This window comes from Rhinolophus sinicus, linkage group LG15 (assembly GCF_036562045.2).
Source record: "Rhinolophus sinicus isolate RSC01 linkage group LG15, ASM3656204v1, whole genome shotgun sequence".
NCBI lineage: Eukaryota > Metazoa > Chordata > Mammalia > Chiroptera > Rhinolophidae > Rhinolophus > Rhinolophus sinicus.
Genome location: NC_133764.1, coordinates 47,324,638 through 47,345,282, shown reverse-complemented (window position 1 = coordinate 47,345,282; position 20,645 = coordinate 47,324,638). Strand labels below are relative to the sequence as shown.

General features: G+C 49.8%; 1 protein-coding gene and 1 non-coding gene across 2 annotated transcripts in view; one reads left to right on the top strand and one right to left on the bottom strand.

Moving 5' to 3' along the window:
• The first annotated feature begins 4,504 nt into the window (after positions 1-4,504).
• On the top strand, positions 4,505-15,904 carry CCR7 (C-C motif chemokine receptor 7). Its single transcript, XM_019747663.2, has 3 exons — positions 4,505-4,610; positions 10,881-10,930; positions 13,840-15,904. Exons 1-3 carry the CDS (start codon positions 4,601-4,603, stop codon positions 14,917-14,919), a joined length of 1,140 nt encoding a protein of 379 aa, XP_019603222.1. The 5' UTR covers positions 4,505-4,600; the 3' UTR covers positions 14,920-15,904.
• The window catches only part of LOC109455821 (uncharacterized), a 77,137-nt gene continuing 65,938 nt past the window's right edge, over positions 9,447-20,645 (bottom strand). Inside the window, exons 14-15 of the transcript XR_012492060.1 lie at positions 18,563-18,667; positions 9,447-10,122 (exon numbers count right to left, since the gene is read on the bottom strand). This is a non-coding gene — a transcript (uncharacterized LOC109455821). The remainder of the gene's footprint in view (positions 10,123-18,562; positions 18,668-20,645) is intronic.

The window sequence follows — 20,645 nt, the reverse complement described above, 5'->3', positions numbered from 1 at the left end:
AGGGCACCCAAGAACTAGAAAGAGTAAGTGACTTGCTCAAGGTCATATAGTGAGTTATAGCAGAGGCAAAACTGGAACACCAGTCTTCTACTTCTAAAATCACTTTTTCTTACAAGTGTCTGGCACAATGGAAAAGGGCAACAGGAGGAAGCATCTGAAACAGTTCCAAACTGAATTTGTTCTGCCCTTCCTTACCAACACCCTGCCCAGATATAAACCCTGAGAGTCTTTCCCACTTAAGTCAAGAGATTGCTGATATTCCCAAAAGCCAGTGGGCCCCAAATGCCAATGATGAGAGCAGCCAAAACCTTTGGGCGGGAGGGAAAGTTTGGTGAGGGCTCCTGTGCCTCTGTTTGGGGAATTTGGAATAACAGAGAATGGCTAAACAGTGGAAAGGGTACCACAAGAAAGGCCTGCACTTCAGAGTCTCAGACGCCATAGCTTAGGGGTCGCCTAGGCAGTCCAATCCCTTCACTTTACACTTGAGAAAATGGATGCCCAAAGAAGAGAAGCAACATATCCAATATCATCCAGGGAGCTGGTGAAGAGCTAAACTCATGGCACTATGCCCCAAGTGAATGTTCTTCATAACTCTGGGGAGAAAAGCTGTTCTACCTACTTGCCTGCCTCCATTCCAGCTCTATGCAATCTTGGCTTTTCTTTCCTTCTTTTAGGTATAGTCTCATCTCATGCTTGGTCTTCGTTGTAATGTAGAAAACAAGGGTGTCATCTAACCTTAACTTCTTCTGTGCCTTAAAATCCTTGGGGACAGGAATCACCTTGTATCAGTCAGGGTCGAAGCAAACAAGACCCGCTCTAGGTATTTCAAACATAGGGAATTTAATATAGGGAGCCAATAACACAGACGATGGAAGAGCTAAGAAGTCAAACAAGAAATGGTGAGGCCACCTAGAGATTAATAACAACAGGAAGTTGCCATCGTCCTAGCGCTGGAAGGACACTGGGAGAAGGTGTCTAGAAATTATCCAGCAATATAGATAGATAGGTATAGATGTAGAGCAGGGGTGTCCAAACTTTTTTTAACATTTTTCACCTAGGGCCATATACGGTAAAATACACAAACAGCTGGGCCACTCACTCGAGGTGAAGTACGTATTGCCTCACCTGGTTTATTTAAGTAAACTAAATATATTTTTGGAATTTGCTGCAGGCCAATTAACAATGGATTGCGGACTACAGTTGGCCCGTGGGCCGCAGTTTGGACACCCCTGATATAGATATAAATATAGGCATAGATAGATATATAGATATAGATTATAGACCATGACCGGGAATTCAAAGTTGGTTCAACATACAAAATCAATCTATGTAATACAACACATTTAATAGAATAAAGGCTAAAAAAAAAACCAATGCCATTCAATGGACACAGAAAAAGCATTTAACAAACTGGAAATAGAAGGAAACATGACATACAAAAAGTAACTCAAAATGGATCAGAGATAAATGTCAGAGCTAAAACTGTAAAACTCTTAGAAGAAAACATAGAAATAAACCTTTGTGAACTTGAATTAGGCAATTATTTCTTAGATATGATACCAAAAGCACAAGTGACAAGAGAAAAATAAATTAATTGGATCTTAAAATTTTAAAGTGGTGTGCTTCGAAGGACATCACCAAGGAAGTGAAAAGACAATCCATAGAATGGGAGAAAATATTTACAAATCATATATCTGATAAAGGGCTAGTATCCAGAATATGTAAAGAACACTTACAACTCAACAATAAAAAACAGAAAACTAACCCAGGCCCTCACCCCTGAAGGATTTGAGCCCTTGGTTGCCTTGCCTTTGTCAGGCTATGATTGCCACCTGTTCACCCTGTCACCAGGCATCAGTGCACCAAGAGACGCCCCAGTAAAATCTCAAGTTCCAGTCACACTCCTCCCCACCTGCACTCTACATCAGCAACCCAGCTTCCTCATAATAATCAATGATAATTGCCCCCATCAGTCTGGTAACTCTTCCCTTTGCCTTCTATTTCACTAGTATAAGTGATAGGTAACATTTATAGATGCAGGTTCAGCAGAACCTTTAGTAAAGGCTTTTCTAGTGGAAATATTTCCCCAGACCCTGGGAAGAGGGCCCCAGGTCTGGTGCAGCACAAATTCCACTAGGGTCACTGAGAGTGATTGAGAGGGGTCAATCCTTGGTTCCTGAACATTTGAATTCTAACTGTTGAGGTACAGTCTATGAACTATTGATTCAATGCCTATACCACGTTGTGGAGGACAGCTCTGTATTAATCATGTTTTGTTTTGTTTTGTTTTCTGTATGTCATAATGGTTTGACATCTTGGGGCCTTGTTAATCCTAAAGAGACCGCCCTTCCCAGAGCTAGTGAATTCTTACAGATAGTGCATGGTTTGCCTCCATATACACCCAAGCAAACCAATCCAGAGCCTATACTCTGCCCTACCATCTCTATGAGGCTTTTATATACCAGGAGACAATATTTCTCGGCCCTAATTTCCCCAGCGCCAGGCATCAGACAACGAGGGGCAGCCCTACACCCTAGAGGCTGATAAAATTATTCAAACTAGCCAATCCCAAACCTAGTCAGCCCATTCTCCCTGCCTCACTCATTCCTTTTCTTGAAATCCACAGTAAAGCCTTTTGTCCCTGCATTCCCCTTGCTCTTTCTGCCTCCTGACAGACCTAGGTGCTTCCCCATAAGATGATTGATAGATAGATAGATAGATAGATAGATAGATAGATAGATAGATAGATAGATAGATAGATAACCAACCCAATTTAAAAACAAAGAATTTAAATAGACATTTCTCCAAATAAAATATACAAATGGCCAAAAAGCACATAAAAAGGTGTTCAATATCATTAATCATCAGTATAACGCAAATTAAAAACACAGGGAGAAACCACCTCATACCCACTAGGACGGCCAGAATAAAAAAGACAGAAAATAACACATTTTGTGAAGGATGTGGAACCTTCACACGTTGCTGATGGGAATGTAAAACGGTGAGGCCACTATGGAAGACAGTTTGACAGCACCTCAAAATGTTCAACACGTAGTGACCACAGGACCCAGCAATTCCACCTGCAGGCATCTGCCCAAAAGAAATAAGAACATATGTCTACACAAAACTTGCACATGAATGTTTGTAACAGCATCATTCATTATAGCCAAAAAGTGGAAACAACCCAAATGTCCAACAGAGGAAGAATAAACAAAATGTGGTATATTCATACAATAGAACGTTATTGGGCCATAAAAAGGAATGAGGAAATGATACACGCTATAACATGGATGAACCTTGAAAACATTATGCAAAGTGAAAGGAGTCAGACACAAAGGACACATATTGTATAATCCTACTTATGTGAAATGTCCAGATAAAGTAGATTTGGGAGACAGAAAGTAGATTCGTGGTTACCAGGGGCTGGGGGCGAGGTCAGAGGGGAGATGGGGAGGCATTGCTAATGAGTATGGGGGGTTTATAGGGGGAGGCGATAACAAAAAAGCTCTAAAATGGACTGTGATGATGGTTGCACAACTCTGTGAATATACAAAAACTGGTAATACTTTAAAAGGGCAAATTTTATCAGATGCTGGACTTAGGTGAGTACTTCTTTAGGTATATAAATGTTGAATAACTATGGTGCACACCTGAAACTATAATATATTATTTTACGTTAGCTATAGTTTAATTAAAAATCTTTTTTTTTTTTAAGGGCAAATTTTACATGTGAATTGTGTCTCAGTAAAGCTGTCATTTTCAAAAAAGGAAAAGAAAAGAAGCTGGAAGGGGAAGGGAGGGGAGGGGAGGGAGGGAGGAGGGAGGGAGGGAGGAGGGAGGGAGGGAGGGAGGAGGGAGGAGGGAGGGAGGAGGAAAGCAGGGAAGGGAAGGGAAGGGAAGGGAAGGGAAGGGAAGGGAAGGGAAGGGAAGGGAAGGGAAGAGAAGAGAAGAGAAGAGAAGAGAAGAGAAGAGAAGAGAAGAGAAGAGAAGAGAAGAGAAGAGAAGAGAAGAGAAGAGAAGAGAAGAGAAGAGAAAAGAAGGTACATTTTGGTATGTCCCTTCTCTTCTACCTTCCATTATCTGCCAGTGCCTCCCATTTGCCAAACCTACCCAGAAGCCAGAGGTCAAAGTAGTTTGGGAAATGTAGTCCACTGTGACACAGAGCAGGGCAAGGGAAGGATGGGGTACAGTTCTCACAGCTTTCACTCCTCTCTGACACCCGCACACGTGGTATTCAGGCTATAAACATTTGTTGAATCAATAAACGGCCCCTATTCCCCTGCCTTGGGCTGGGCCGCTCTTCTTCACTCTTCAAGGCTGCTTTGGGAGTTTTTAAAATATAAATGACCTGATGATTCATAATCCTATGACGAGTGAGTGGGCCATCACTCTGTTACCTTATCATATGCCGTGGTCCCAGAAGACACAGAAAGCGCCCTGGGTGAGGCTGAACTGGAGGGAGGAGCAGGAGTGGGAGGGGCAGCGAAGAAGGTGGTTCCTCTCACAACTTAAAAGGGGCTCATACCACTTCCTCCCCAGACTGGGGAGCTCAAGCCCCAGCACCGCCTTCCTGTGTGGTTTCAGCTGCCCAGAGAGTGTCATGGACTTGGGTGAGTGAGCCTCCTTGTGTGAGAAAGAACAGTAACGGGGTCACTTTGACACCCAGACTGACTTTGTGGAATGGGGGTAGAAGGCATGGGGGAGCCCACCGGAGAAGTCTGGTTCTGTGGGTGGGGATCAGTGGCTGCTCCCAGAGAATGTCACCCTGTTCTTCCAGGCACGAAGAGTGCATCTTTCAGGCCTGGGGAAGGGGGTGAGCATTGTGACCAGGACAGACAAAGGGGTCGGAGTCGTGTCTTCTAGAACAGTAGGTACTGAAGAGGGCAACAGGACAGGGGTTAGTGGTGATCTGGACAGCACCTATTCTCCCTGTCAGCTTGGGGTGATGGGTGAGGCTCTTGGGACCTGTTTCATTAGGAAAAAATTTTCAGAGGGCTCCGGACTCTCCCCTCCCCCTGCAATTCCCACCTTTCTCCTCTGCTGACTAGGGATTCAAATCGCTGTTCTCTTGGGGTGAGGTGGAGGAGCAAATTCAAGGTGACTGCATTGTGCAAATGATACCAGGCAATGCATGCAAGCTGGGTTGTCTCTCAGTTACACATGTCACCTGCTTTGCCATTGCCTCTCTCAGGCTAAAGGCTGGGTGAGCAATATAAAATGGGACAGCATGGGGCACTCGGCTTGGAGAGGTCATCTCCCTGCCTCACTCACTTCTAGCCAGGCAAATGACTCTTCCTTTAAAAAAAAAAATAAATAAATAAATAAATAAATAAATAAATAAATAACCCATCCTCTGGTCTAACCCATCCTCTGGTCTCAACTAAAGGGAGTACAAGGGAAGCCCTGAGGGGGTTCTGAGGGGTTCGTCCAGCTCCAGATACCCCCTTTATAATCTCAGTTGTGGAGTCAGACCCACGGAGGCTACATAGAAAGGTCAGGTTCCTGGATGGCGGGCTTTCACCAGCAAGCAGGCACCACAGCAGCCTCAAAGCCACAAATGGTTGAATTTAAAAAGTGAAGGTTCCCTGATGCACCCTGTGCTGTCCTCACCCCTCCCCACCACACCACAGCCTCTTGACTTCATTTCTGCCTTTCCCGTCCATCCAGAAACCTGGTGGACGCAGCAAACTGAGAGGGTTAAAGTAGCCACCCCACCCACAGACTATCCCTAGAAGGCAGGGTGCGATTCTTACTCTGAAACCCAGGTGCTTTGGGGGTGTGAGCAGAAGACGTCTGTGAAATGAATGAATGGCCTTAAGAATGCTGAGCTGATTTCAGTGTTTTCAAATCTCTTCCAACTCCTCTCCTCCCAGCAGCCCACCCTCTAAACCCACCCCCCTCCCCAGCCATCTACCCCAACTTACCACAGTCGCAGAATGCAGACGTCACCCACTAGAGACCCTGCTCCTGACTGACCTCTGTGAAGGAAACCAAGCAGTGTCCCAGTGGTGTGCTGGGAATGCTGGAAAACCGGCTCCCCGGGGTGAACAATGGCCCTGACTTGTAGTGCTTGCCAATGTCCATAGTGTAAACTCTCCCACCACAGCTGATTTCAAGCCTCTAGCCTATTTCAAGCGATGAAATGACTGAACACAGAGTTGGAGAGAGATTACATCACTGGCTAATGAGCCTGTTAGAGCCAGCTCCAGTACACTACTGAGGGTCCTCCCCCAGACTTAGGTTTGGGGGTGCTAGAACCCATGGGCTGTGATGCTGGGAGGAAAGGCAACCTCTGGTCCAGGGGGAAAGGCTGTTCTTGCTGCTTCACTCTGCTCAAGAGAGCCCCAACGGCCAAGCACGAAATACTGGTAGGAGGGAAAGCCACTGAGAAGCTTTTGCTCAGAATAGTCTGTTTTTCTCTTCATGTGCCCAGCAGAGAGCAAGGAGTGGATGAGGGGGCAGAGTTTCTGTTACACAAAATGAAAATGCCAAACCAGAGCTGAACGGGTCTTTTTCACGATTTGAATGAGAAGCCTTGAAGTGCCTTTCCCACTTTTAACACATGGGGCCTAAGACCTCAGAATTCTCCAAAGCACGGAAAACAAAACCCGCCAAAGACTCCTCTCTCACAGCTTGGCCAAAAATGGTGGCAAAGGGAGATGCTGAAGGAATTTAGGGCCAGTCTCTCCTGATCTTCTTGGAGCTTTGCTGGGGAGAAGGGGAATGCTGTAGGCTGGGGGAGCTTTTGGAAAAATCTCTCCTCTTTGCTTGGACTTTCTTTCAGTGAACTATTAATATCATTGATTGGGGAATTCAGGCCTGACTACTCTGGTGGAGAGAAAAACACATTTATGTCAATACACCACTGTGACAGAGTGAGAGATACAGTGCTAAGAAGGTAATGGGCAAGGTGCTTGTACCAGTCAAGGGGGCCCAGGATAGGACAGGGATAGAAGACTCAATTGTCATCAGAGGCCAACAAGGTAAATTGCAGGCATGGACATCAGATGGAGTAAGTAAAGGGAAACAGAGTGAATCAGAGGGTGCAAGCCCCACTTAAAGGCATCCAAATCCAATTTTTTATAAACTCCATGCAGCCAAGCAAGTATCCTGGGGCTCAACCTGCAGGTTCCCAGATGGTCAGCTCTGGCAAAGGTTAACAGAGATAAGAAAGAAATAAGTTGAGGGGGGATGTGAAGAAGATTTTTCTTTTTCAATTAATTGAGTTAAAGGATGAGATTTGTGTTTCGGAAGGAATTCTGTGGCAGCAAAGCCTTATGTCAGGGCAGAGGTGGGATCAGCTCTGAGATGCTGGGGGCGAGAAGCAATAGAACTGGGTGAATAGTGGGATGTGGGGGAGTGAAGATTCCCTTCATGCTCCACAGAAGTCCCTATATACAGTAGGCTCATCGGAAATGTAATGTTACACAGTAGTGAGAGTTCCATTCAAATCTCACAACCATCTCTTAGCAGCTGTGTGACCCCAGGCAAGTGGCTTAACCTCTCTGGGCCTCTATTTTCTGGAATATAGAATGAGAATCACAAGAGGTAGCTCACAGGATGTTATGAGGGAGACATACATAACAACTAAGAGGCAGCACAGAAGAGTGGTTAGGAGTACAGTTGCTAGAGTCGGACTAGTTCAAAGCCCAGCTCCACAGCTAGCAAGTCATGACCCTGGGAAAGGTACTAATCTCGCTGTGCTTCATTTTCCTCGTTGCTAAATGGGAATGATAGCAGTACCTACCTCATAGGGCTTTTGTAAAGATGAAATGATCATACATGGAAATGGTGCCTAGTGAGAACTCAGTAAATATGAATTACTTCACTAGACGAAGCAGTTGATATCATAGTGACTACAAGATTCAACCAGCTCTCATCCATCCTTGCGTGTTGTCTAAAAGAGCATCCCCAGGCCTCTCACCTTCTCTCCAGTTTCCTACCATTTTCCTGCTTCTTCCCTCCCCTTCTTCCGTCCGCCAAAAAGAACAATTGTGTTGGCAAGTGAGGAATTCCAGAGAAGAAAAAGTTCGAGGTAGCTTTTGTGGCCAGTCGAAGGGCAGCCACGATTCCCTGGGTGGCCTGAAGAGCCTGAAAATGTGGAGATAGAAGTTCGGGGTTTGGGGGAGCAGCCAGCCAGCAATGCCCTCCTCTCAGACAAGAAGGGAGTTTCTCTTGCTGGAGATTCAGGTTGGAGTCCTAGGGAATTTTCATGATGATCCTTACTAGAAACTCAAGACCTCAGAAAATACCCAGCATATATGGCAACGACTTCTCACCCCCTGAGATTCCCAACTTCACTGGTCCCACCCAAGCTGCTGCCCAAAGCAGTTGCTTTATGACTTTGTAACAGCCAGAAATGATCTGACTCATGGCCGCCAACCAGGCCTCCTCTGCCACACAGCAAAGTTCCCCTAAGTTCCCAATTAGTTAACTTTCTTAAAAGTGTCCTGTTCTGGTCCTACAGGATCCCTGCTCATTCACCATCTCCAACACACCTGGAATGTGAAGTCACACACACACACGCACACACACACACCAGTGCCCCACCACCCCCACCCCCTACCCTAGCCAGTGGCAAAAGAAATGGGACAGGACCCAGAAGAATGCGTTAATGGAGTAAAATAGAAACACAGTTCTTGCTCCTCATATCTCACCCGTTTTAACTTGTCAAAACTTTGAGGTTTCTCGGTTCTCACTGAAAGTCAGAGCAGGCTTTCTCTAGAGTAACCGAAAGACAGCGTTTGGTTAAAGAAACCTCGAGCACTTCACATCAAGATGAGTCAGTGGAGGATGGGCAGTGAGTTCGTTGGACCCTACAGAGAGTGTGGTTAAGAGCAGACATGTGGACACGAGATCAGGGGTTTGAGGGGAAATTAAGTAAAGAAGGGGGCATGAGAGAAGGGAGCTATGAAGTCGCACAAGGATCCATTCCCTCCCAGGACTGCAAATACTCAGGTGCAAGCTGGGGATGATGGGACAGTGGCAGCCTGTCCAAAGAAATAGAAGACATAGGTAGGAAGACAGGTCCAAGTAGACAATGGAGGGCTTGACTGCCGTGTTAAGCATCAGGGACTTCTTCCTTAGGGTTGTAAGGATTTAGGAGGAGGGAGCAGTGGGGGTTGCCTCCGAGTTATGCTTTAGTAAGACGTGTCTAACAGTAGTGTGCAGTATAACTTGTTTGAGGGGGAGAAATACCTACCTGTTTATATGGCTTGGAGTCCTTCGTCCTTTCCCCCCAGGAACCACAAGCAAAGCATCCCTGCCTTAGGCACCCCCTCGGAAAACATGTACCTCAACTTGGATGTCATGTGAGGAGATCTCCAGCAGGTGGTGCTGTAGCCAAGGGCACAGACTCACTGGGAATGCGCAGCTTCCTCTTGGGAAACAAGACCCTTTGCTTGCTTGAGGGGAGTCCCAGCCTCCAGAAGGTGCTTGACGCAGGATCCCAACCATTTCCCTGTCCCTACTGAGACTGGAGGTGTGACGGGCCAGCAAGTCTTGGCTTGGCATTCATTTGTCGCCTCACAGACTCTCTTCTGTGGGCCAGACCCTGCCAGGGAACTGAGGGTCAGGTGAATGGGGAGGGGGCTACAAAGGTGAAGAAGGCACAGCTCTTTTCCTCAGGGTGCTCCCAGGCTGTTAAGTGAGATAAGATTTCTACATAAGTTACCCTGTGAACTCCCTGCTCAGAGGAAATAAGTTCCAGGTCCAGCCCTCAGCTCAGCCAGAGCAGAGCTGAGCAGCCAAGGGCCTGTCCTCCATCTGCAGCATGGCAGGCGTGCTAACCTGGCGTCCCAACCCACTGTTCAGACCCAAGGAGAGCCTCCTGACTTCCGGGCTCTGGTCAGGATCCCTTCCCACCGCTGACCTCACGTTCCCCTTCCACTCATCTCCTAAGGCCCTGGATTAGAAGCAACTAGAAGAAGAGAAAACATATACACACACTTCAGTCAAGCAAAAACAAAAAAGTAGTTACCTCAAGAAACAGTCTCCATCCCACCAGACTGCCACAGGACAGTGTCCCCTTGGTGTTTCCTCCCTTGAAGGGCGAGCAGGGCTTTCATTCATTCAGCAGTATGCAATTCCTGGTCACCTCCTCTCCTGTAGTCTGGGCCTGCGCTGGGTAAAGGGAAAGAAGGCAAGCCGAAAGGATGGGCCAGGTGACCCATTGACCCAGTCAACACTGGATCAACACTGGATCACTGTTGAATGAGAAGGTAATGGGGAGCCCCAAGGGTCCCTGAAGCACTCTCCCATCCGTCTCTAAGAGGCTAGTGAGTAACACCCCTCTCCCCAGTCCTATGAACCACCCTTTTTCTTCAGCCAGCCTCCCTCAGGAGACACTCAGGGCTTTGTATGTGGCTGACCACTCACCTGGATGCAGGTGAAATGCTCCCAATGGCTTCTGGCACCAGAGCAGTACAGGACACACACACACACACACACACACGCACACACACACACCTCCCACCACCTCAGGGCCTTGCTTCCTGCATAACCTGAAGTGGGAGGGGGCCATTCAGACCCAGGAGTCAAGGTCAGGTGAAGCCCAGCCTTGAGGGTTGGTCTGGGCAGGATGGACTTGTCAATTCCAAAAGAGGCCCTGAAGAGCCAAGACGGGGTAGGCTGCCCTGCATCCTGACCTGCTCCTTTGGGGGCCCTGGGAGCAGAGGAGGAAGAGAAAACGAGGGTAACGAGGCTGGGCAGCGGGCCAGGTGCTTTGAGACACAATCTGGTTCTGATGTTCTGTTTCGGCAAACACAGTTCCTGGAGCTTGTGATGAAAGTTCCCAATAGCATCTCCCATCTCAGTGGCTTTCTTTAATAACAAAGAGCTGTCCCTGCCAAGCAATAACTTTCTCACCTTGTCTCCTGCAGGGAAGCCAATGAAAAGCGTGCTGGTGGTGGCTCTCCTTGTCATTTTCCAGGTAAGGTCTGTTCCCTCCACTATACCCCCCACCACCCCCATGCCCAGGCCCACCCCCCTAAGCCCGGGGTTCTGGTGTAGGAGCTGGGCATTTGCCGGAAGGAAACAGACCCAGACACTAACTCACTCGCCATTCATTTAGCTGATGGCTGCCCCTCTCCATCTACTGAGTGATCCTAGAAAGCCACGGATGTTCTCTGAACTTCCTTTACTCCGTTTAAATTAAAACATGAGAGAAAATAAGTTACCACCACCTTCCTCACCCCATTTCCAGTATCCCCATCCAAGAGACAAAAATGTGGACTCCAGCTGAGCTCTTGGAGAGAGAAGAGCTGCAAAAAGCAAAGTCTGCCAGGTTCCTGGGTTTTGCACATAGGTGTGTGCACCCACACGTGTAAAACTTCATATGTTTTACTGAGCTGACAAAAGAACTTTTAGTGTGGGGGCCTGGTTCCTATCCTATCACCCCAAGGCTGCTTCCCTCACCAACCTCCAGCCAAAGGCTCCCCTAGAGGCCCAGTTCCCTTTAGTGAAATAAAGAGACCCATCTGAGCACCACTGGATGGGGGAGAAAGGATGGGGTCCAGGACCCAGGAGGCCACATATATTAATAGGGGCCTGAACTCTGCAGGAGCAAAAACCCCCAATTTACAAGCCTTTGTTTCTCAATCCCAGAAATGGAGACAAAAAATCTGTCACCACCAAGTGCCAGAGTTAGAAGAAACTAACTCATGGAGTCAACTCTCCCCCATTTGTTGGGGGTGGGAAGTCTCTCGGAGGGGGCGGGGGTGGCTGAGACAAGAGCTGGAGAGGCAGTGCTTCAGATTTGGCTCTTCCCCAGGTCTGGAGGCCAGAGGGGCAGCTTTCCAGGAGCTCTGGCCAGCGGCAGGCCCCAAGCTGGGCACTGTTCCCAAAACCCCATCCCAGAGGCCCCCCCGGAGCTTGGGCTACAGCCCATAGCCTGGCCCCCTTCCCCATCACCACTCCCTCCCCTCTCTCTCTCCTATTTCCAGGATTCAGGAGGGGCTATATTGCTACCAGGGGAGACTGGGAAGATTGGGGAGGGGATGAGGGACAGCTAGGGCTCTCTCTTCTCTTTACTTGGGGCTAGAGGTGGCTCAGATGGGACAGGACGTGGTGGGGCTGTGGGCTGCAGAGGTGTCAAGCCTGATGGCCCATGGAGGGGGGTAGTAAAGGGGGAAAAGAGAAGGCAGGACGGGGTGGTGGGGAGCATGATTCATAGAGGCGAGTATACGGAAAGCCCAGAAACCCCTTAAGTCCAGGGACCCCAGATTTAAGGCCTGGCCCTTCCTATGAGTAGTTCTCCAGAAACCCATGCTGCAATCAAACCCAGACATGGAGAAAGGGATTGCCACTGACTTTTCTTTTCGAGATAGCAATGCCAAAGAAAAGGCCCCTGGACATTATTTTGTCCTCCTGTCCCCAAGCAGGACAGTGATGCATCCAGACTTTGTAAGTGAGAAAGAGACAGGAGACAGGCACGTCGGGAGACTGAGCTCCACTTCTGGCTATGTGACCTTGAGTTAGCCACGTGGCTTGTCTGAGTGCCCCTATCCTCATCTCTGAAGCCCCTCCAGCTCCCCCATGGCATGAAAAGCCAGAGCCCAATTCCCAGAGGAAAGACCATCAGCTTCTAGCCCAGCTCCCAGCCTTGCAGCCACTCAGCCATCACTGTGTCGTGGGGCACAGACGCATAAGAGACGTGTGTGCCCTCCTTCATTGATAAAATCGCAGCAGGCCGCCTAAACCTTCACCGTACCCTACAAACAGGCTAAAAAAAGCCCTGAGCAGCTGAGCCCTGCTGATTGAGATCTGCCGGAAGAGACTACAAGGAAGAGAGAGGCAGAGAGGTGGGAGGAGAGGGTGGGAGCCCAGAGGGGGAGTGGGAGACAGAGCTGTGCTTCCTTTCGGGGCCTCCAAGTGGACTGGGTCACAGCCGAGGCGGCGCCAGCCCCGTGGCCCCATCATCCACGCCTGCAATAGCTGTGGAGTTCAGTGTACTGGGCACGCATTGCCTGAGCCGGACTGTGCCCCGGGCCCCAGGGGTCCATACGTAGAAGTCTTCTAGTCTCTCACCACCCATGATCATGGCAGCTTGCCCAAACCAGGGCTTCACAGCTCTTCAGAGCTTTTGCCTTCCTCTTTTCACACTCCAGGGCCTCCTCAACCTTAACGCCAAGGTGGATTTTCCCTCAGAAGCTGAGGTATTTTGTAGGCCCCCTTTCCAGAAAGCTCTTTCTAACAAGTCCTAAAGGAGGCTCAAAAAGAAAGACACAGGCTCCCACTCTCCTGGAATTTCCAGTGAGCTAAATAAAACCTCTGTGGAGATGAAATGGTGCGAGAACCTGCGTTAGGTACCTCACAACAACTATGTGAAAGAGATCGTATGCATCTCCATTTCACAGATGAGAAAACTGAGGCACAGAGAGATGAAGTGTATTTAACTGGCTCAAGGCTCATTTGACCCCAAAGCCCAGATTATTTCCAGTCCGTCGGCACATGTAAGGTTGAGTGTCTCAGAGCTGGCAAACTTGAACCCTGGTTACTTATTAGACATGCAGAACTTCAGGCCCCACCCCAGCCTATTAAATCAGGATATATGTTTTAACAAGATCCCCGGGTAACTCATATACATGTTAAAATTAGAGAAGCGCTGATTTCAAGCCAAAGAATCACCTGGAAAGTTTAGAAAAACAGATTCCTGGCCCCTGCTCCCTGAGATTCTGGCACAGTCGGTCTCAGGTAGGCAGGGTCCAAGAACGTACAGGTGATGCTGCTGACGCTGACGATGGAGACCAGTCTTTGACACCACTACTCTGGGCGATCCCAGGGCAGCAAGGTTAAACTCACTTAGCTAAGCTGGGTCACATTCCCGTTTCCTGCCCACAGGTGTGCGTGTGCCAAGATGAGGTCACGGATGATTACATCGGAGACAACACCACAGTGGACTACACGCTGTTCGAGTCTGTGTGCTTCAAGAAGGACGTGCGGAACTTTAAGGCCTGGTTCCTCCCCATCATGTACTCCATCATCTGCTTCGTGGGTCTGCTGGGCAACGGGCTGGTCGTGCTGACTTACATCTATTTCAAGAGGCTCAAGACCATGACCGATACCTACCTGCTCAACCTGGCCATGGCGGACATCCTCTTCCTCCTGACCCTTCCCTTCTGGGCCTACAGTGCGGCCAAGTCCTGGGCCTTCGGTGTCCACATGTGCAAGCTCATCTTTGGCATCTACAAGATAAGCTTCTTCAGCGGCATGCTCCTGCTTCTTTGCATCAGCATTGACCGCTACGTGGCCATCGTCCAGGCCGTCTCGGCCCACCGCCACCGTGCCCGCGTCCTTTTCATCAGCAAGCTCTCCTGTGTGGGCATCTGGATGCTGGCCGCTGTGTTCTCCATCCCAGAGCTGCTGTACAGCGGCATCCAGAAGAGCAGCAGCGAGCAAGCGTTGCGGTGCTCTCTCATCACCGAGCACGTGGAGGCCTTGATCACCATCCAGGTGGCTCAGATGGTGGTGGGCTTTCTGATCCCCCTGGTGGCCATGAGCTTCTGCTACCTTGTCATCATCCGCACCCTGCTCCAGGCGCGCAACTTTGAACGGAACAAAGCCATCAAGGTGATCATCGCCGTGGTGGTGGTCTTCATAGCTTTCCAGCTGCCCTACAATGGGGTGGTCCTGGCCCAGACGGTGGCCAACTTCAATATCACCACCACCAGCAGCTGTGAGCTCAGCAAGCAACTCAACATCGCCTATGACATCACCTACAGCCTGGCCTGCGTCCGCTGCTGTGTCAACCCTTTCTTGTATGCCTTCATCGGCGTCAAGTTCCGCAATGACCTCTTCAAGCTCTTTAAGGACTTGGGCTGCCTCAGCCAGGAGCAACTCCGGCAGTGGTCGTCCTGCCGGCACACCAGGCGTTCCTCGATGAGTACGGAGGCCGAGACCACCACCACCTTCTCCCCGTAGAGGTTCCCCTGCTTGGACTAGAGGGACCCCTCCCAGGGCCCCCGGGTCGGGGACAGGGAGTTGATGACATGACTCAGGACCCAAAAGCTGCTGAGAGAAAGGCAGTTCTTCTGGCCATTCGAAGGCCTATCTCATGGTCAAAACCTGTGCCACAGAAGACAGATGAACCTCGACCCAAACTACCTCAACCAAGCTTGCAAAGATATGTGGCTGATACAGCTAAAAAATCCGGCAACAGTCCAACACCAAGGCTGTTGTCCCCCCGAACCAAAAACCAAAAGTGAAAGTCAAAAAAGTTCACACCTCTTGGATCAAAGGGATAGGTGTTGATGAGAGCTAGGTTAGTGGAAGGACCTGGGGAGCCCTCAGAATGAAACTGCAAGGGCTGAGGCAAAGTCTTCCAGAAAACAAGGCTTTGTCTCCAATACTAGAGGTGGTGGGGAGACTTCTTGGCTTGGCAGGGAAAGGAGGACGCCAATAGGTCAACTAACTCTCGGAATCCTTCCCTCCATCTCTTTTTCCACTGTCATCCAAGCCAGCAAGAAATGGCAGTATCCAACCTCCCTACAAACATACTTGCCCCTCTCCTGCTGCCTCTTCTCCGGCTGTTGCCCTCCCAGGCTCTCCACAGGGAGGGGTGTGGTGTTTCCTACAGGCCAGGCCAGCTGCCTCCAGCCAGCCAAAGCCATGTTCCCAGCCAGGGCTCTGGGGTGGGGATGATGCGTGGCTAGACCTTCTCAGGTCTCAGCTCTGCTAGGATGGAGGAGAGGGGAGAAGGAAAGGGTAGGGGCCGGGGCGTGGGTGACAAAGCTGGCTGCGGAAGGCCAACGAGCTGCTTCTTTGTTCTTTGTCACAGGGACAAAATACTTTTCATCCTGTTCTGCTTTCAATTCATTAAGAGAGCACATTTTACTCATACACAAATAAAAGTTTTCCCTTGAGGAAACAACAGCTTTAAAAGAAAGGAAAAAATTTTTTTGGTAAATGGCAAATGAGTGTGTTCTTGTTTTGCAAACCCCCACGCCCCACCTGACTATCCGCACTTCCCTCCTCCCCCCACCACCCACAGTCTTCATTTCTCAGAGATGCTCAGAGCCAGGAGGTCTACGGGGCTACTCTCTTTTCAGCCCAAGAGGCTGAAAAGATGCAGGAGGGCAAATACAGGCTATCCATCTTGCAAATAGCCTTCCAGAGCTCACGGGGCAGGACCAAGGCCTTTGTGGTCAGCAGTGACCCAAGGAGACTGGTCTGCACTGCACTTTGGAGAACCAAGTGGTCCCTATAACCTCTACAGCTGGCAACTCGCTCTGATCCTTAGCAGTATTTACAGACTGAGCTGTTCCCCTATCCTAGGTCAGTCTGGAACCAGAGCCCCTTCCCTTTGTCTGTCCTCTCAGGCTCCCAAAACTGGCGTTTAGAGGGCGGGCCTCTCCCTGGGCTCGGAGACCTCCACACACTGGATTAAGGGAGCTTGGGATGGGACCCCTGTGAGAGGCTGCACCCTTCCCTGGAGGCTTGAGAGCCAGGTCCGCCCATGACTCGCCCTCCTGGCCGCCGTTACAGCAATGGCTTTCCATGGTATGGATACCCATCATGGAGGGGCAGGGACCAGGGAGAGCCACAGCCCCATCCAGGCCCAGGATCCGTGTCACTAGGTGCCCTGATGTCCACCCAGATTTCTGACTTCTCCAAGCCAGAGAGAAGGTCAGTCCAACCTGTGATGTATGAGGAGGGAGGTGTCTGAAGGGCCCAGCGCTGAAAGAGCCCGGGGCCTGAGAAGGGCCTGGGGGTAAGTGTGGGGCTGAGACACTCATGGGGAAAGGTGATTCCATCCATTTCCCAAAGTGAAAAGAGCCTCCTCACAAAATGGAGGCTGCCTGACTAGGAAGCCCATTGTCTGATCTCCTTAAGCACACGACATTACCCTCCTCTGAGGGGAGCCCTGGGCACAATTTGTCAGCCAGCCTCCAAGCCAGGCACAAGTGCCCTGGGAAGAAGGAGCCTGGCACAGGCGCGGGCAGTGTGAAACAGTGATCACAGCCACGGCATTCAATATTAAAGACGACACTGCCACTGTGCATGTGAGTGTGGGGCGAGGGGTGATCCCAGCACGCCTGCGAGGCCCGCGGGGGACGTGCCCCATGTGTGTAAGGGGGGCCCATTGTTGTGCACATCCTAATGGGGTTACAGGCGGGACAAAGATCCTCCGTTCCTGAAGGGGAGGAATAGGACCAAGGTCATGAACAGGAAGCCAGGCCATCCGCACGGACATGGCACCTTGGCTCCAAATACTTTTTTCTAAGGTAAATGGACGTCTCCAAGTATTTACAAAGACAGCAAAACCCCCAGCAATGTTACTTGCCCAAACTGCTTTATCTCAGGAGGGCTGACCTTGGCGGGTTGCTGGCCTGGTCCTGCTCCCTTGCCCAAGGCTCTCATGTGCCTACGCTAAGCCTATGAAAAAGACACAGACTCACTGGGGAGCCCCCTCCCCCAGAGCATGCATATCTATCTATCTGTCTATCTATCTATCTATCTATCTATCTATCTATCTATCTATCAATCATTGATCTATCTCTTTCTCATCTGCTTCATACAACTGCCCCTCATCACAGGTTCACGGCCCCCAAGCCCCTCTGCGTCTCCTGCAGCTTTCCCCTTCTTTCCATCACAAGCCCCCTGTCCCCTCATCCCTCCCAGCTGCAACTCCCAGCCACAAATCTGTCACTTCAGCCAGAAGCACCACACTTCTTAAATCATGGACTCACAGAGCTTCAAGGGACCTCAAAGATCCAACAGCTGGTCCAACACTCCATCATTCTCTAGATGGAGAAACTGAGGCCCAGAGGGAGAAACTGACTTGCTTAACAGACATTGCAATGTAGGGATATTGGATCAATTTGCTTTGGAGACCTGAGGATCTGGCAGGACTGCGGGAGGCGGGTGGGGGACGCACAGGCTCTGGAGCCCAGCCAGCTTTGAATCTCATCTCTCCTGCTTCCCAGCTGTGTGACCTTCAGCTGTTGCTCAACTGCTCTGAGTCTCAGATTTCTTAAATGCAAAATGGAGAGGATTTGGCAAATGCCTGGAATGTTGAGTGTGGTAATGAGAAGCATGGACTCTGCAGCCAGACTGCCTGGTTTGAATAGCAGCTGCACTACCTGTGCCTCAGTTTCCTAATCTATGTAATGGGCATAACCATAGTACCTACCTCCTAGAATTGTTGTGAGAGAGAAAAGAATTCATATATGTAAAATGCTGAGCAATCCTTATAAAAATGTGGTTGGTAATCATTAAGAGATGTTTCATAAGTGGTAGCTTAAAACAAAAAAGAGGCTAACTGCAAGGAAACCAAATTCAATGCCTTGGCCTCATTTTCAGCCCAATACAATTCGTAAGTCAAGCTGGAAGGCAACTTTGAGATGCGTTAGTGTGTCCTTCCCACCCATTGTACAGGTAAGTCAATGGGGCTCAGAGAGGGAAATGACTCTCCTGACATCTCTCAGGAGCTCTTGGCAATGCTAGAACTTGAATCCAGCCTCCAAGCTCCCATCCGGAGCTCTGCCCCCAGACTTCCTGCACTCATTTACACAGCCACCCCCCCCACCCCCCCACCCCCGGCATACACCACCCCATCACACACCTTCCAGCTCTTCTCTGCAGGCACCATCCCTCTCGTCCTGCGGCCAGGTCCTTAAGGAGAACCTCCTCATTTCCCCTGACATTGTTCCCATCCTTGCCATTGGGCCTGGAAAAATAAAGTGCAGAAGAAATATGGTCGTGGGCCCAAAGGCAATCAGACAACTGATCTTTTTAAGAAAGGATCCTGTCTGGGAGGTAGGTTTTCAGTTGCATTTCTGTGTTAAGGGTGAACAGTCCAGCCTTATGGGGGTAAAGGCAAGTGAGATGGGGGAGCAATTCTGAGTGGGGAACAGAAGGCATAGGATGGGGGTACAGGGGTGGGTTCTAGGGACTAAAAAGCTGAGGGCCAGACTTGGAGAGTATTCTCAGTGAGCAGAAAGATGCCCCCACCTACACACACACACACACACACACACACACACACACACACACACAGCTTCCGGGGCCTCCAGATCTCAGGTGAGGTGAAAGGGGCTGCATTAGTCTTAGAGACCTGTGAGGTCATGGCCTCCTTTTCTGGGAGGGGGTTAGAAATGGCCCAGTTTCCTTGGTCTGAGCTCCTAGAAAAATCCCAGGGGGAAAAAGAGGATGGGACTCTCCTTCACCTCTAAAGAGGGACTCTGTCAGCCCTCCCAGTCCCCACCCCAAGGGAGCAGATGTCCCAGAGGTGTGGCAGGGAGTAGCAGTCTCACTACCCATACCCACCCCTCCTGTAGTGTCTTGTCTCTGGCCCAGAAAGAGACACAGACCAGGGATCTGCTGCAGAAAAGGCTACACAGCCCTTTGCTCACCAGCCAGAGCAGCCCCAGACTAATGCGACTCAACTGATCTCTGAAATCAGAAATGAGGGGATGTGAATTCTCCCACGGGTTCCTGTGTGTGTGTACACGTGGCCCAATTCAGACTTCTCTACTGCTGTCAGTTCCTTCCCTCCCACATTTACTTTGAGGACAGATAATAACCTTATTTTCTGAGTATTGTTCAGTAACCACAGGGAATTCACTCCCTGGGTTTTTGTATGTGTCACAGTGACCACTACATGGTTTGGCCTCCAGCTTCCTATCTCCGGGTAAATAAACACGTCCCCAAGTGAGCAGGGCGGGGTCAGGTTTTGCTGGGCTCTGCCTGGCTCCATTCCCTGATGGTGCAATAATAAGTCCAAAGGTCACACATCTGTGCCCACTGGCAAGAGGGCAGGTGAGGAAACACGACTTGTGTCCTCTCGTGCCTGTGTCAGAGCTTGCTTAGGCCAGAACAGTTTATATGTGTTCGAAGTAAATAGATGTCATTGTGAAATTCAACAGATGCTGCAGATGAAATGCCCCCAAACCCTTTTCCAATGTTTAAAAAGAAAATGTACACACGCCTGGAAATGCACGCACGTTTATTTTGTATGGTTTATGCAAACTGAATTTGAGTGACTGAAGCAAGAACACAATCACGGGCAAAATGGAGGGATGCATTCTTCCCAGACCTGGGGTATGTTCCTGTGGCGTGGCTGGAGAGCTGCGGTCCAGCCAGGTGCCAGGAGTCACCTACATGGCACCAGCTCTGTCTCCTGCCAGGAAGTGTGGGTTCCCTCCCCCATGGCTGACTCTCTGGAGACCACCATCTTCCTGCACTAACACCTGTTTCTACCACCTGCCTCCTTCACACACCCATGTCAGGGATACCCAGCTTCTGGCAACCTCTGGACTTGGGAGTCCCGGAAAAGGGGAGCAAGGAGAACGATGGGAAGCTTTCAGCCTGGGTGGTTCATGGAGACACCCTTCTGCTTTCATCTTCAGGACAAGACACAAGTCTAGACCCACATGGAATCCTTCAATCCTTGGTCAAAGGCAGAACTTGGATATTTGTACAAGAACTATCCCTGCACTGCCCCCAGCCGCCTTTCAGTTACCCTACCCCCGCCCATGCTCCTTTCCAACCAGACTTAGGGAAACAATGGATTGCCAAGAGCTTGTGAGCTTTCATCACTGGGAGAGTGAGACAGAGTTTGGGTGACAGCAGGGGTGGGGGTGGCGGGCGGATGTCACGGAATGGATTGTAGGAATCACAGAGCCTCTGGTGGAAGAGACCTTGAG

Bases quoted from the DNA above. Each gene is read 5' to 3' on its own strand.
- CCR7 (XM_019747663.2), top strand. The intron at 10,931-13,839 runs GTAAGGTCTGTT...TCCTGCCCACAG, and splicing joins CTCTCCTTGTCATTTTCCAG to GTGTGCGTGTGCCAAGATGA.